Here is a 17,132-nt window from a genome sequence, read left to right as displayed (position 1 = left end):
ATAATCACATAAGAATTGTTGCTTTTTTCTCCCAAAAATTTAATTCCTTGCTCACATGAAGCTGAGAGAGAATTCTACCCTCTATTGAAAAATTAGAATTTTAGCCGCTACTATAGTAATTGTTTGTATTATTTCAGACTAATTATTTTTATGCTATTTTTATGAAAGTTGTATGAGTTTAAACTAAATTGACTTTTTCTTAGATGGTGTCCAAATCAAAGATACGGATATTCAAAACAACCTTAGATGTGTTACTGTTCCTGCAGCTGTTTCTATTATTGAAGTACCTGGAAATGCGACATTTGAAAATGAAAATCCTCCTGAAATTGCATATCAGCAAGATGACAGCATCCAGATACATTTGTACCACCAGCAAATAAGGCAGCAATACTGTCCTGAGACACCCACAGATGCTGCAGATCAAATTCATTTTGATCTGCCATCAAGTTTGTCGAACATCTGCCATCTTCCAGGTAAGATATAGCCGCTTTTCTCCTCTCTTTCGTATGTGTTTAATGTGATGCTATTATTTATTAAGAATGATGTGCAATTTTGAGGTAAATGGAATTATAATCTTTGTAAGAAGTGAAATAGAGCTCTTGATTAAATAAGTTTATTTGATGAATGTAAAATGAAATTCATTAAAAGTTGCTAATTATGCATGATTTGATAGTAGCTTCCCGTTTTTAATGCTTTTTCAGATTTCCTATTATAAAATGATTTTTCTAATTAATTTCATTGCAATGACCAAAAAAAAAAAAAAATCCTCCAAATTTCACTGCAGTTTCTCAGTCATTTAATTTTCCATGTTTCGGAGAGAGAGAGAGTTGGTTTTATGTTTTGGATTGAACCCTAGTTGTACAGATCAGGCGCCAATCCAGGATTTTATCTTACTACCTATTTTTTGTGAATATATTTAAACATCATCCTATTTTTGTAAATATATTTAATGCTCATCCTACTTTTGTGAATATATTTAATTGTCATCCTATTTTAATGAATAAAAAAAATGCAAGAACAAACTAGAACTCTTATTTGATAATTTCTATTTGATGAGTAGAATTTAAAGTTGTTTACAATTATGAAAAGAAGGAAAATAGTCTTCACATTTTCTCAGGTATGTTGTATGTTATTTCTACATCCTTTTTGTTGAGTATTAGTCCTTCTTCATATTTTTAGTAATTTATAATGTCGTCATGATAATTATCATATTCATTGTTCATTTTCTTTTAAACAGTAGATGTTAAGCTGCTTAATTTGGACAAAAAAAATCGTGTCGTCTTTGTATTATTAATACGTAAAGAACTTATGTTCTCAACAAAAATGATAAATTACTAAAAAATATGAAAAAGACTAATACTCAACAAAATGGATGTAAATATTACATACAACATACCTAAGAAAATGTGAAGATTATTTTTCCTCCTTTCACAATTGTAAACAACTTTAAATTCTACTCATCAATAAAAATGATAAAATAATTTTTCTAGTTTGTTCTTGTCTTTTCTTTTTATTTTAATTTTCCACCACTGAACAGCTTGGAAAGGACTTTACAGTCAACTCCCACTACAACGCGATTCAACTTATGCGAAATGGCTATAACAAATTTTGCACCAGTAACGAATTTCAGAGCTAACGCGAATTCCTTGTCCACAACATGAATTTTTTTGGAAGAAAGTATTGGCTTCGTTATTAACTACTAAATATTGATTTCGTGATTGTTATTACATCCCTTTAGCATCACTGACAGCGAAAGTTCTCACATCGAACTAGTCTGTGCATCGTGTTGTTTGTACGCCAAATAACCACTCGGCATCTTCATTTATTTTTCTTTTTTTTTTTGCATTCCTAATATTAAAGTTGATGAAATATAATGGCAGCTAAGTGCGCTGTTTCATCTAAAGTTTGTGAAGATGGGAAGAAAAAGAAGTTTTCTGACAAAAAAAAAGGTTAAGATCCTCGATATGCTTGAACAACTACAAAACGTCGCTGGTAGCACAATAATAATTATAAGTGAATCTTCCATACGTACAATTAAAAGTCAAAACAAAAAGATATCCCTATAAGTTCAGAACTTAGTTTCATTATTGAAGTTTGCAGAGTCAAAGCAAAGCAAATATAATGAAAATACAAGCTGCTCTTGTATTGTCGATTAAGGATATCAGGAAGAGGAGCTGTTGCCATAAATTGAAACGTTGTAAAAGAAAAGGCGAAGCAACCGTAAATAGAATAAAGATTAGAAAAAAATAATGATCTGATCATGAAGCATAAATCGTCTTCTTCATTTGTTATCTCGTTCATATTATTACTGTATCTACTGTACACAGTACTATTATATACAGCATTTTATTATTACTACATACTATGCAAACCGTGTTTTATTTTATGACTTTCCCTCACATCGATCATTCATTTTGTGCATCATAAAATATTTTGTGTTGAATCAAACAGCTTTTTTTTTATTAATACAGTAAAAGTTCAGTTCTTTATGTAGAAAACTAATGTATTGTTGAGGAATGCTTTAAAGCAGTTTGAGGAGTCTTTACAAATGTCTAAAAGAAGTCATCATGCTTCTAAAAAAATCGTATACATACATTTTTCCACAACGCGAAATTTAGACTTATGACAGGTGTCTTGGAACGCATCTCTCACATAAGTCGGGATTCAACTGTACTTTTGAAATGAGACAATTGGAAGAATGAAAAAATGTAAGTAAAATTATCCAGACTCTCATTGAAATGCACTAAATAAGTCTTTCTCAAATTAAAAAAAAAGTCAAACATTATACAAAAGGGCTATTCCATGGTGAAGAAGGCAACCAAGTTCCAGAGCTATTTTAATGAGTTGGATAAAAAATTGGTTCATAAGGGCATGGAACCTTATTTTTTTCTCCTTCTTTTTTAAATGCTCTTGCCTTTAAAAAAAAAAAAAATCAAATTTTTATAAAATTAATGTATGAAAAAAAAATGTATGATAAAGCTGAGACATCAATTTTTTAATGTGTCAACAGTCAAGCAGAAAATAATCACACTTGTGGCAACTAAAAAAAAAAAAACTCACATATGTACCACATCAATTTTTCAAGCCATGAACAATTAATTTTATTCAAAAGTGTTAAACCAGCAAAGCTCTGCAAATTTATTACTATGATTTAGCCCAAGAAGGAGGATGGGGGGGGGGGGGGAGAAAGTTTAAAAAATAATTCTGCAATTTACAGAACATTTAAAAATATTAAGCTTCAGAGCAGTTTGCTCATGAGTTAATTTTTCTGAGCCATTGAGTATGATATTCAAATGCCAGTTTAATGATTTTTGCGAAAGACTACTCCTTTGTTTTGTGAGTATAAAATTCATCCTTGAAAACAGGCTTTCTACACATGCTGTAGAAGAGGGAATGATCACACATAGGGTTAGCAACTTCAGAATATTTGGAGATTCCTCCCAAATAGTTGATTTTTTCTCCAAAATAGACAATAAATCTGACGGCATCATTTTTTTCCTTAGGATTGAATTTGCCTTTGCTTTTTCATTTTTCTTATAAATAGCTTTTGCATTCTCCCTTCTTTCTATGGAAAAAGTCAGCATAGCATCTTCTATCTCTATTTCAAAGCTCTTTAATTGATATTTTCCTACTATTTCATCAATAAATGGTGCTGATTCTGATACTTGCCCTTGGAAATCAGCAATTTGCTTCTATTCATAGTAAGAAATCAGATCAACCCATTTCTTTTCCATCAATTCTTTATGAAATAAATCATAATTTAGGTTCTTGTGTAAAAACATCAAACGCCAACAACGGTGATCCATCATTTATTTTAAACTAGTGGTACCCGCACGGCTTTGCCCGTAATAGAAAAATTAAAAGGTCTTTTGGTTCGCCTGTATATTTACAAATAATGTATGGTGAATTTTCTCGCCAGTTGGCATGTACCCATGTGACAATTCCACGTTATGATAATTTCGTAGCTCGCCAATTGGCTTGTGCCCATGTTACGGTTCCACGTTATGATAGTTTCGTAAATAATGTATGGTGAATTTTCTCACCAATTGGCTTTTGCTCATGTTACGGTTCCTTGTTATGATAATTTCGTAAATAATGTATGGTGAATTTTCTCGCCAATTGGCTTGTGTCCATGTTACAGTTCCACGTTATGATAATTTCGTAATCTACTCATCCATCTTATGATAATTTTGTTCTTAAAATTGGAATAGAAAAAGAACCACATCGAATTTTCGGAAAATCGCTTTGAAGTGCACACCCCCATGCTACGAACTAACTTTGTGCCAAATTTCACGAAAATCGGCCGAACGGTCTTGGCGCTATGCGCGTCACAGAGATCCAAACATCCTCCGGACATCCAGACAGAAAGACTTTCAGCTTTGTTATTAGTAAAGATGCTTCTCTGACTTCTTTTTTTAAAATCTTCAAACTTGGATTGATTAAATTTTCCTCAAACTCTAAAAGAACATCATCTGCAATGGAAGTGACTTCCGAGTTTTTCGCAGTTTACGACTTAAGACTCTTCTTTCTGCTGCAAAAAGCAAAAAGCTTTTTGCAAGTTGTTACACAGATTCTCTGCCTCGTTTACAATTGTATCAACTTTGCTTTGGATGCAGCTGAAGTTTATTCTGCCTTTTTTCGGGCCATAAATTTAATTTATCAACAATGCTTAAGAGATCAGCCAAAAACAAAATTGTCAAAAAGACATCTGAGCAGAATAATTGTTCTTGGATCCTTTTAACTTCTGGTTCTTGATTCTTTTTGAATATAGCATCGAGAGGGTCAACTATCTGAGGGCCATAATCAGAAAATCAAAAAGACATCTGAGCAGAATAATTGTTCTTGAATCCTTTTAACTTCTGGTCCTTGATTCTTTTTGAATATAGCATCGAGAGTGTCAACTATCTGAGGGCCATAACCAGAAAATAATTTCGGGGGGGGGGGGGGGGGTGAGCTTTTGTACGGAGCTTTGCGCTATTTGTGCTACTGTTCAAATTGTCAGGTTATCTATTATGAAAGCATTTTATGCAATTAATATACATATGAAAGACTTTTGAGTTTTGGAACAATATTTTTTAGAAATTGTTAAATAAAAACAAACATTTAAATGACAAACCGAACTTTTCGAGGAGGGGTTTTGAGCCCTAAGCCCCCCCCCCCCCCCCACACACACACACTTTTACACGGCCCTGAACTATCTCTTTAAATCTTGATACTACTCTCTGACAGGCATGTTCATGTGACAACCATCTGGTTGTTGATACTTACAACATTTTCAGCAATTCTTAGTTGTAAGCATTCTTTTTGATGTTTTTTAATACGAGGGCTATCCAGAAAGTAGATTACGTTTTGGAATAAAAAATAAACAAAGTATAGGAAATTTTTTTTATTATATACAGATGAAAGCCACACTCAAATACTACTTTTCGACATAGTCACCATACAAATTAAGGCATTTATCGTAGCGATGTACGAGCTTGGAAATTCCTTCGTCGAAAAATTCGGCCGCATGCGCCTTCAACCACTCCGTTACCTCTTCTTGCAGCTGTGCGTCGTCATCAAAACGCTGCATAGCCAGCCACTTCTTCATTGCTGGGAATAGGTGGAAGTCGCTCGGTGCCAGGTCGGGACTGTACGGTGGATGAGGAAACAACTCCCACTTAAAAGATTCAAGAACTTTACGAGTGACATTTGCCGTGTGGGGCCGGGCGTTGTCGTGAAACAACAAGATCTTAGAGCTCAACATTCCTCTGCGCTTGTTTTGAATTGCTCTTCTGAGTTTTTGGAGAGTTTGGCAATACCTTTGAGAGTTTATTGTAGTGCCTCTTTCCAGGAAGTCCACCAAAATCACACCTTTTCTGTCCCAAAAAACAGTCGCCATGATCTTCCTTGCCGACATTGTTTGCATGCATTTCTTGGGTTTTTGGGGAGAACTTGTGTGCCCCCACTGCATTGATTGCAATTTCGTTTCACAGTTCACGTGTTTCACCCATGTTTCGTCACCAGTAACGATGCGATCGAGTAAAAAGTCACCATCCTTATGGTAAGCGTCCAAAAAGTTCAACGCTGCAGCCATTCGCTGATTTTTGTGGTCCTCTGTCAAGATTTTTGGAATCCATCTTGCACAAAACTTGTGGTAACCAAGCTTTTCGCTGATGATTTCGTGCACCAAACTTCGCGAAATTTGTGGAAAACTTAAAGAAAGTTCCGTTATTGTGAAATTTCGATTTTCCCGGACTTTAGCATTGACTTTTTCGAGAAGTTCGGCGTTCACTATGCTGGGTCTCCCACTTCGATCTTCGTCGTGAACATTGATTCGGCCATTTTTAAATCTTATGACCCACTGACGCACTCCACCTTCAGTGATAATGTTGTCCCCATACACTTCACAAAGCTGCCGATAGATTTCTATCGGTTTACAGTTTTTTGCAGTCAGAAACCTTATTACTGCGCGCACCTCGCAGCTCGCGGGATTTTCAATTAACGCAGACATTTCAAACCGTCACAGTATCTGAACGAACACAGCACGAACCTCTCACTAGCACGGCTAGATGCAGACTGAGCTGCGCAACGCTTTGACCCCAAGATGGCCGCGCTAGCCCCGCCCCTAGCGGACACAGACGAAAACGTAATCTACTTTCTGGATAGCCCTCGTATATGATATTTTTGTGGACTGCAATGAAACATTTTCCACAATGAAATTAAGAGAACATCCATATATTTTAAATTAGAATACATTTTAAACAAATGTGTGAATATATAAGTGCTAAAGGGTGGTTCCGACAATTAATGTAAATGCAATGAGGCAAATACTGCCTTATCCTACATTGTAAACCAGCTATTTCACCACTCATGACATTTGCGCCATCTAAAGAAATAAACAGACATTTATTTAGGTCAACCCCTTTTGCGACCATAAATGCTCAATTGTGTGCATAATATTGAAAGCAGTTGTCTCAGATAAAGCTAGAACTCCAATGCATATTTCTCTCATTTCACCTTTTGGAATTATGGATTTTTCGATTAAAGCCAACTGCTCTCTCTGAGCTTTGTCTTTGCTCTCATCTGCAAATAATGCATATGCATCACAAGCTTTTAGCATTGCCAGTGAGCATTCTTCAACATATTCTGATATACAGCCTAATAAATTCTGTACAGAAAAACGAGAAAGGTAAGTTGCATTTTTTGCACATGTATCTAAGTGTAACTTAATGTCTGCATCTCCAAGATCACAGCCTAAAAATTTAATTAAGCTTTCAAAATTATCCGAAACTGCCAATTGCTTGTGTACCATAAAATAAATAACTCTAATAAACTTTGTCATTAGTACAGCATTTTTGTTCTTGTTTTTATTTATTTATTCTTTTCTTTTTCTTTTAAATTCTGAAAAACAGAAACCTTAGAAACTTTTGTCGAGCTCATTGAATTTTGGTTCATTTTGCTTTCTTCGTGGGAGAGCCCAAGGTTCTTTCTTTGCAGAAATAAGAGCAAATTTTTCACAAAAATCCTCCAGCTGATGGACTATAATATACCTATCTTTTACTTTTCTCATATTTTAAGACATTTGCCATAACAGTTTTTTCAGAATTAGTTCTTTTTACTTTCTTACAAAAAAGGAAGTATTGTATTCGCGAAAAATTTTTCACACAAAAATCTGCCTTAATTTCCATTTTTCTCTTCCCCGAATGAATGTTGAGTTTTTTTTCCGACCTGACCACACGTGGATATATGCCTAGGAACCTACAGACACCCGAAATATCCATTTTGACGACCCCCGAGTTAATTACAATGAATTTTCTCGTCACGTTCATATGTGCATATGTGTTTATGTATCTCGCATAACTCAAAAACGGTATGTCCTAGAAAGTTGAAATTTGGTACGTAGACTTCTAGTGGGCCCAGTTGTGCACCTTTCCTCTTGGTTGCATTCGGATGTTCCTAAGGGGGTCTTTTGCCCCTTTTTGGGGGAATCATTGTTACTTTCGATGTAAACTCAAGTGGTGTAATAATTTGTTGGACGCTTGCCAATATATTGCCAGTATTTTGGTCGGCAAGTTTTGTTGCCAACTTGGCGACAAATTTGACGATTTTTCTTTTTTTTAATTTTAAATTTGGTTTCAATTTGGCTACTGTTGGTGATATTTAGAGAGTAAACAATTGAATCTCATTAAAATTGCCAATCATGAGGAAATGACATTAAATTGGAGGAAAAGGAAGTCATGTGATGCACCCATCAGCTCGTTTAGTTTAAAATTTATACATAAATATAAAGTCAGGATATAATAAAATTAGACATGTTTTGGGGAAAAAGGTGTAAACATCAGTAGTTTAAAAAAACTAATATCATAATATATATACATATATATATATATATATATATATATATATATATATATATATATATATATATATATATATATATATATATAATAAATATAATAATAAAATAACTAAACATCAGCATGTTTGTTTATTGCTACTTTGACTTTTTGAGATAAGTGCATCATCAACAATAACAATATCATATTCATTGATGGCATTTGCACATTTTTCAACAATTTCAGACTTAGCAGCATTTTCAATACTCACTGCTTCATTATGTTCGAAGGGTCTTGAATTTTCTTCACTTGAAGTAGCATTAATAGCATTGTCAATAGACTCTCCTTCATTATTTTCTTAGGGTTTTGAATTTCCTTCACTTGAAGTAGCATTGATATAGCAGTATCAATAGTATCTCCTTCATTATTTTCAAAGGGTCTTGAATATTCTTATGTTGAAGCAGCAAAAACTAAAGCTACTCTGCCCATTCAAAAATCGACTGATTGAGCTCAGTTCACACCTGGCGGGCGGACGAAGAAGGAACTCCATGCTAAACGGCTGCTATGCAGTGACTGAGCATCCCAGCGTCGTGCAGCTTGTTCTACATTTTGGTTGGGGAACCAAGGAATGCAGCACTGATGTCACATTTTGTCTAGCAACTCTCGTTCGGAAATGACGTCGTTAAAGACCTTACTTTTCAATATACCCTTGTATCTTTAGGGATTCCAATACAAAAGTAATTTTTGCTATTTGCTGAAGTGTCCCTTCAGACATAATGTGCCCCATAGGTGAGTTGTGATATTTCTTTCAGGATTTCTGCTTTTTGTTGATGAGGAATAACAAGTTCAGCTGCTTCCTCATCTGAATCTGGGGAATATCGGTACAACACTCCTCTGTTCTGTAACTTCTTCCTGCCCAGGTTAAATAGTTGACGTCCTTCTCATCACTCTCGAATGCTTCAATGATATTTCTGAGGTTTTCATCTTCAATTGTGATTGGTGTAATTCTGCCGCAGTGGTGGAAGGCATGGCGAATGAGAAAGCACATATTTGGCAAGAATCTGTAACTGGGTGTTCACATGCGGGACGAGAGAGCAAATCCACCATCACATTCGGGTTTCCCGAAATGTAATCTATAGTCAAACTATAGAATTGGACTTGTAAGGCCGATCTTGCAAGTCTACCAATTGGTGATTTTAAAGACAACAGCCACTTCAAAGGTTAGTGGTCAGAATTGATTGACATGGAGTGGCACTTGATGTAACCTCTAAATTTGTTCAATGCCCATACTACTGCTAATGCTTTTTTTCACTTGTAGAGCAATTTTATTCTGCGGATATCAGCAAACGACTGGCATATTATATAGGGTGTTCCTCGTCTTTCTCTTTTTGGACTAACACAGCTCCAAGGGCTATATCACTGGCATCTGCACGAATAACAAAAGATGTTGTTCCATCAGCTTGTTTCAGAATTGGTGGGCTAATTAATTTTGATTTTCAAGTTTCAAAAATATTCTCTTGTTCAACTTCCCTCTTCCACACAGCTTTCTTTTTAGTCAAATCTATCAAGGGATTGGCTATTTCAGCTAACTTTGAAGTATATCGACGATACCAGGAATAAGGTTGTACAAAGGATTGCATTTGTTTAACTGATCTTGGCTTCAGCATGTTTTCAATGGCAGCAGTCTTTTGTGGATCCACATCTATATGGTTCTGAATAATGTAGTGGCTTAAATATTTCATTTTTCCACAGCGGAAATGACACTTATCTCAATTGGTATTAAGGTTAAATAATGCTAAACATTTGAAAACTTGTTCTAAGTCGGATAGGTGTTTTCCAAATGTATCAGAAAAAACGATGATTTCATTCAAGTACGACAATGCAAACACATCATTTAGTCCAGAAGAGAGCTTACCTATCAATCTAGAAAAGGTTGCCAGACCTCTGCAAACCGAAAGCCATTCTGGTAAATCTGTATAAACCAAAAGTACAAATAAAAGCAGTTTTGTCCAGATCTTCTTTAACTACTTTTGCTTGGTGATAACCTGATCTCAAGTTAATGGTTGACAGGTATGGTGTCGATTTTGCCTCATTCAAAAAAATCATCTACGCGGGGTAGAGGGTAAGTGACTTGGACATTTTGAGCATTTAGTTTACAATAATCTGTGCAGAGTTTCATGTTTCCATCAATTTTGGGGATTAGAACCACTGGAGAGGCATAGGGACTTTCACATTCTTCTATAATACCCTGTTCTAGAAGAGCATCAGTTTCCTTCTGCAACGATTTTTTCTTAATTGGACTCATGGGATATCGAGGGACTGAAACAGGAGGTTTGTTTCCAGTGTCTATATGATGTTCGATAAACGATATGGCTTCTCCCCCTACTATTTCCCCTACATTTTCTCGTAATTTGCAATTGTTGACAATGATTCCGGGTTAACAACTTTAGGTGAAGTCAGAGTCACGAAACTATACTTTCAATGCGGCGTATCTAAGAAATTCCACTGATTTTGTGCTCAAGATTAAGAACAATTTTAGCCTTTTGACGAAAGTCAATCCCTAGCAGGGTGGAGTTTTTTTTTTTTTTTTTTTGGCATCAGAGTTCTCAGGTGAATCTTTTATTTGTTGTGGAGTACATTTTGTAAGAACCAATTTCGATAATTCTGGGATAGAAGCTAGAAATATAGGACTCAAAGCTGATCTTAGCTCCCTCATCTCTTTTGAAACTTCCCCTCTTGCCTCTCTGGGTAACTCACTCTGCTCATCTCCATCTGTTTCTGATGCAGCAGGAGGGCGTTTCCTCTGTTTTTCTTCATCAGAATTTTTGAGCTTATGAGTTACGGAACATGAATAAATTCAAGCAAACTGTTGTTACTTATCCTTTTTATTTCCAATATCGTGCTAATTGTGCCAACAGCATGTAGGTATCCAAAAAAAAAAAAAAAAAAAAGCAGGATGATTATACAACTGACCGGAGGTCACTACCTGAAAGCAGAAAACTACCTGAAATTTTAAGTAGTTTTTAAACTGTAAAGTGCCACAGTGTTTCAAACCCAAGAATTAATTTTGGGCACCAGTTTGTAACTGATTTTAAAGAATGAGGGGTTCAGATAGTATTTTATTGGTTCACCCAAGCACAACGCAGTTACAAAAACACTTTTAACACAAAATGGTTCCTATACAATTCTGGTGATGCAAGATGCATGTCACTGGCCGGCAGCCATCCTCAACTATGACTGCACTCTTCTTCCCTGTCCTCCATATAAGTGGCACTCTGGTTTAGCCCATGGATAGCGTCAATTGTTCTGTTACAAATGAAAATATTAGTAATACAATGAAAGATTTACCATTTTCAAATTATAAAAATAAATGACTTTAATGCAAAATATATTTTTTAAAAAATACAATTTTTTGCTGAGAATTAGAATATGAAGCACTTGCTGTAAGGTACATTAAAAACAAAAAAATGGTAATTGTTATTTAATTGATCTATTTTTGAAAAAAAAAAAAAAAAACTCTGAAATATTATCAATTCATTGACCGGAAAAGAATGGATATTTGTTAACCTTTCTCCCCTACAAAATGTTCTTATGTCAATAAATATTTTTTTTTATTATTTTTTTAAGCCCTTTCTATTGGAGATTCACCCTCTATCACTGTATTGTAAGTATCACTGGCACTGACTATTGCTTCCCGTGAATCTTACATACCTACTATTCAATCGATTTCTCTAATATGGCAGAGTTTTATGTAAAATTATATGCATTCTGCCTGAAACAATTTATACCGGTAAACAATCTTCCATTGACCTGATTTTCATGCTGTATTACTTTCCAAAAAAAAAAAAAAAAAAAAGATTTTTGGGATGGTTTCAAAAAAATTTCACTCTTTAATGTTCATATCATAATTCAGTTAATAGGTACTCTGTGAAATACCTTTAACGCAAAAATGCTGAACATGAAAAATCAATTTACACAAAGTGATGTAGCTGTTCGGAATGTATATTGCACAGTTTAATACATATCTTTTAACACAAAATTCTTTAAACAGGAAAAAATAATTCTATCTCCTCAGTTTCATGTAAATGTTTTTCACCATATATATATTTAAATATTCTTTTAAGATTTTCTTAAAACTTAATATTTGTTTGAAGATGCTTATATTTGCAAGACAATATTGATTTAATTAATTTCATTTAAGGTAAATCATTTCAACATACATATCAGAATATCCTTCCTGAAAGCTCTGTCCAGCTACCATACTCGGCTGCTTTTGTGACCACTTCCAGAGTTCCCCAATCTCTGGCCAGCAGTAGCAACATTCAGCACCCACCTTTTGCAGCTTTACCTCCTATACCTAGTCCATCTTCTCAGCAGCTAATTCCTGTTGGCAGCTCTGTGCCCTCCACATCAACTGTATCCATCATTCCATCGAGTACAGGTGGAATACTTCCAGGTGCTGATGAAATGCCACTTCCGCCAGGTTGGTCCGTTGACTTCACGATGCGGGGCCGGAAGTATTATGTCGATCATAATACAAAGACCACTCATTGGAGTCATCCTCTCGAGAAGGAGGGGCTACCAACCGGATGGGAAAGGATAGAATCTCCAGATACTGGAATTTATTATGTTAAGTAAGTATTTTTCAAATACTGTAGAGTTCTGAGGCAAAATGTTTAGTTGTGTTCTGCTACAGATCTTTAGCTGATGGAAATATTTAAGTTTGATTTTAAATTTTTAGTCTCATCACAACTATGAAGGTATTTTATGATCAGCCACTGAATACTTTAGTTTTCGCTTGCCAAAAAAAATTGGAAAAAACCATAAATTATGACATAAAAGATTTTGATTAATATTTAGATTGATAACATTACTTGTAGCATACCGAGAACTTAAATTTTGAAGCTCTAAATAGTTCTTAGCAAACGTGTTTAACTTACTGACTTAGTAAACTTAATTCAGTCGAACTCACTTTAAAGGAGCACAAAGGAACTGCGAGAAATTTGCTTGTTATGAACTGGCTTATAACGAACACAAAGGGGCTACGAAATTTGCTCATAAACTGAGTTCTCTCAAAAAACGGGTTTGTTAAAAAAAATATTTAAAAATTAAAAAACTTGTATCGTTTATTTTCCTTGTATAACACCAAAGAAGTCACTCATGACCCGAAAAACGTCGTCTGCATCTCTGGCTTTGAAAAATGTTTGAAAGTTTTTCCGCACATTCAAGAGCCGTTGCATACTTTGGGGGGTCTTTCAGATGGAACTTCTTCACACTCATCATCATCATCACTTTCATTATTTGTAAATCAGCTTTATCTTGTACTTCAGCAACAATATCCTTGAGCGTAGGTATTTCAGATGTGATGAAACTGGTATCATACATAGTTTGTAAATTCTTCTCTATTCATTTCTATATTTTCTAAGTTGTCTACTTCATCTTCTTCCTGAGAAATGTCTAGGGTCATACCGAGTACTCGGTAAATACTCGGTACTCAGCCAAATTTTGATCAGATACTCAGCCAATACCGAGTAGTTGTAAAAAATGGAATATTGTTAAGGCAGATTTTAGAATTAATAAAGGAGTGCAACCATATAATATACTGCAATCATTTACAATTCAAATTTACAAGTCAAATTTAAATTTTGAGAATAATGAAGCTTGTTATGCTTCAATGGAGTAAATCTTTTTAATGTCCGCAAAGTTAATAAAACTTGTTTACCAAAAATGGAGCAGTGTCAAAAGTATGAAATTTTAATGTTATTATGTTTGTTGGACTAGACTCAGGGGGTGAACAGGGAGGGGGAAAGAAGGGACACCTGTTGGCCCGAGCCTGAAGGGGGCCCAACGTTTTTTTAACTAGGCATGAAATATAGAGGTAAACAATATGGAGGGGAACCCGGAAAAGTCATTTGTGACGGGCCCCAAAGTTTCTGTGCACACCCTCAACTAGAACCAAAATAGATTAATATAATTTATTTTAATTCCAACTTGATTAATCATACTTATTATTTATTTGTTTATTTTTAATTTTGAAAATTACCTTTTTATAAAATTTTTGACACAAACAAAATCTTTTACATAATGCGTAGTTAAATTTCAGCTGGAATTTTGTTTTAAAAACTATTATATGGACATGGAGGTCTACACTACTATTCCAATAAGTTCGAAATTAATCACGTTTGTGTCGGTGGTTCTACTTAAAATATAATTGGAACTCTGTACTCGGCCAAGTAGTGAAAGGCTGAGTACTCGGTACTTGGCTACTCGGCCAAAGTGCTATTTGGTACGTCTCTAGAAATGTCTAATCCAGCCTTATGGAAGCAATTGGTAATGCATGTTGATGTAACATTTTCCCATGCTTCGTTTAACAAATGTATTTAACAAATGTATCGTTTTGAGTACATTTACATTGGCATTTGAGGTTCTTCCAATTTTTTCTTTTCTTTAGAGAAGCATGAAATTCAAATGTTTACGAAAATTAGATTTAAAACTTCTGATGAGTCCTTTGTAGACTAGATAGCACTTATTGAATTTGGTTGTTAAATTTTCAATCTTAATATTCGAAAGTCCAGTGGTTTTGGAGTGCACAGAACAATTATCAATTCAAAGTAAAATTTTATTCTTTTGTTTTCTTAGTTGCTTTTCCCATTTTTAAATGAACTCTGTAAAAATGTCCATGGGTGCTCATATGCAAAATTTTAAGGGGGGGGGGGGGGCTCAGATATTTTCCTCATTGTTTAGCAGGATATTTTCCTCATGGACACCGATTTCATTCAGATTAAGTTATTAAAGTTTGACATTTTTGATAAATTATTCATCAATGACTGGAGAAGAAATGTTTTTAAATTTTTGCAAAGAAAAAAGTACTAAAAGCAAGGAAGTTCTAATTTATAGCCCATATAGGGGCAAGGGGGTTTGAGCCCCCCCCCCCTTGTCCCCTTGAAAATGTCTAAAGTTATTCAAGCTTTTTTTACTATAATTGTAATCAACAGAGAGTTTTTTTACATTCCTAAACATCTAGGATTTTTGAACTTGCCAACGATCAACGGTTTTTTCTTATCAGTGCCCGACATATTCGAAGCAGTCAGTCGATTTTTGGAGAGCTTCCAGCTATTTTCAAAATCAGTCAAATGCTCGATAAACTGAATGCAATCAGTTTGATCACCGATGCATTCTTCCTCACATCCAAATCGGAGAGAGCAAGCTTCTTATAATTAAAGATTTTTGAACTGAGCAGTTTATTGTATTTGTAAGTAATACTTATGTCAGTATTACTTAGAAGAAAATATGCAGAAATTTTATTACAAATATTATTCATATTTAATTGATTAAAAGAGTTCTGCTGAACTAGAACAATAAGGCAAGCAGGATCTTTAGACTTTAATTTATTATTATTTATTTTAAAGTTGATAAGATCAAGAAAAAGGTCTCTGAATTGCCTATTTTTACATTTTAGAACTGCAATTTTTTTAGACGGGAAACAGAATTTTTCACGAATCTTACGTTTAAGTTAGCTGTAAAAAGTTTTTCAGCGTTATTGATCCAGATATCGGCAATAATGAAATTGTTACTCTTTTGCTATTTTTATGATCCCCTATGCCCTCTTTTTATATTAATGAGAGTATTAATCTGAGATAAGAGTCTGTATATATTATCAATTTCGCTGATATTGAGATTGCTGTGTGTGTGATATAAGTGTTTAAGCCATAGGGGTGTGTTTAAAATAAACCATAGTGTTTGAAAATAAAATCGTTCTCCATTATAAGTTGCTCTTTATAATCTTCTGCAAGCGTGTATTTTGATTAAAATATTTTCAAATGAATGTGTTCTGAGATGACAAACTTCAAATGAGGGGTTATTGCATTTCTTGACCTGTGCTCTGAGTAGATTTATTCTGATGTGTAGTTCATTGGAAGTTTAACCTATATAACATTGCAAGGTATTTTGTATATAAAATTGTTGAATTTACAGAAAGGTAAAAAGAAAGTATTTAGGGTAACATTAGCAGCTAAATTCCTCACACACGTCTTACGATTTATATTTTAGCATTTGTAATAATTCATCATTCAAAGAGTATGTGAGACCTTTTTTGTATGATTTTAGTAAACATATAGAGACAACTTCCGTGAGTCTCCAACCACGGAATATCCTCCTGCACTCCTTTCTTCATGAGCTCCGTCAAAGGATATACTAAGTTTGAATAATTATTTATGTATTTCCTGTAATAATTGCAAAGTCCTAGCACACTTCTTAGTTGTGTCTTCGTATTGGGAGTTGGTAACTTCTTGACAGCTGAGGGTTTTTCTGGATCCTGCTCGAGTCTACCTGATCCAATTATATGACCTAAATATTTTACATTGTTTCTGGAAAACACACATTTTTTTTGTTTGCTGCAATTCTTCTGATTTCTTCAAAAGTAAATGGAGGTGTACTAAATGCGTTTTCCTATCTGGAGATAAAACTACGATAGCATTGATATATGTTTTGCAGTATTGTTGGTGGTCATTTAAAGCTAAATTCATCCCACGCTGAAAGGTCCTCCTTTGAGCGGTATTTCCCAATAACCTTTTAAAATGTCTAAAGAGGTTATAATGTTTGCTTGTCCAATACTATTGATACAATCATCAACATTCTGCATCGAAAAACATCTTTCTTCGTTACAATGTTCCTGGATCTAAACTCTATGCAGAGTCTTATTGATTGATCTTTCTTGTTCAGATATGCTATCTCAACATCTGTTAGGCTCAATCAAATCTGGAGGTTCTGATTCCCTAATTTGTTTGTCTACTTTCGGTTTTAAGCTTTCAAGAA

At 34.4% G+C, this 17,132-nt stretch overlaps 1 protein-coding gene across 2 annotated transcripts in view; it reads left to right on the top strand.

The window, feature by feature from the left end:
- LOC129230074 (scaffold protein salvador-like) overlaps positions 1-17,132 on the top strand; it is a 72,596-nt gene that overhangs the window by 19,773 nt on the left and 35,691 nt on the right. For both annotated transcript variants that reach the window (XM_054864462.1, XM_054864463.1), the window contains exons 5-6: positions 204-473; positions 12,520-12,952. In XM_054864462.1, the coding sequence (XP_054720437.1) occupies positions 204-473; positions 12,520-12,952 (703 nt within the window). The remainder of the gene's footprint in view (positions 1-203; positions 474-12,519; positions 12,953-17,132) is intronic.

This window comes from Uloborus diversus, chromosome 9, assembly GCF_026930045.1.
Source record: "Uloborus diversus isolate 005 chromosome 9, Udiv.v.3.1, whole genome shotgun sequence".
Lineage (NCBI taxonomy): Eukaryota > Metazoa > Arthropoda > Arachnida > Araneae > Uloboridae > Uloborus > Uloborus diversus.
Note: the sequence above shows the minus strand (reverse complement) of the source record. Positions and strands in the feature narration are given on the sequence as shown.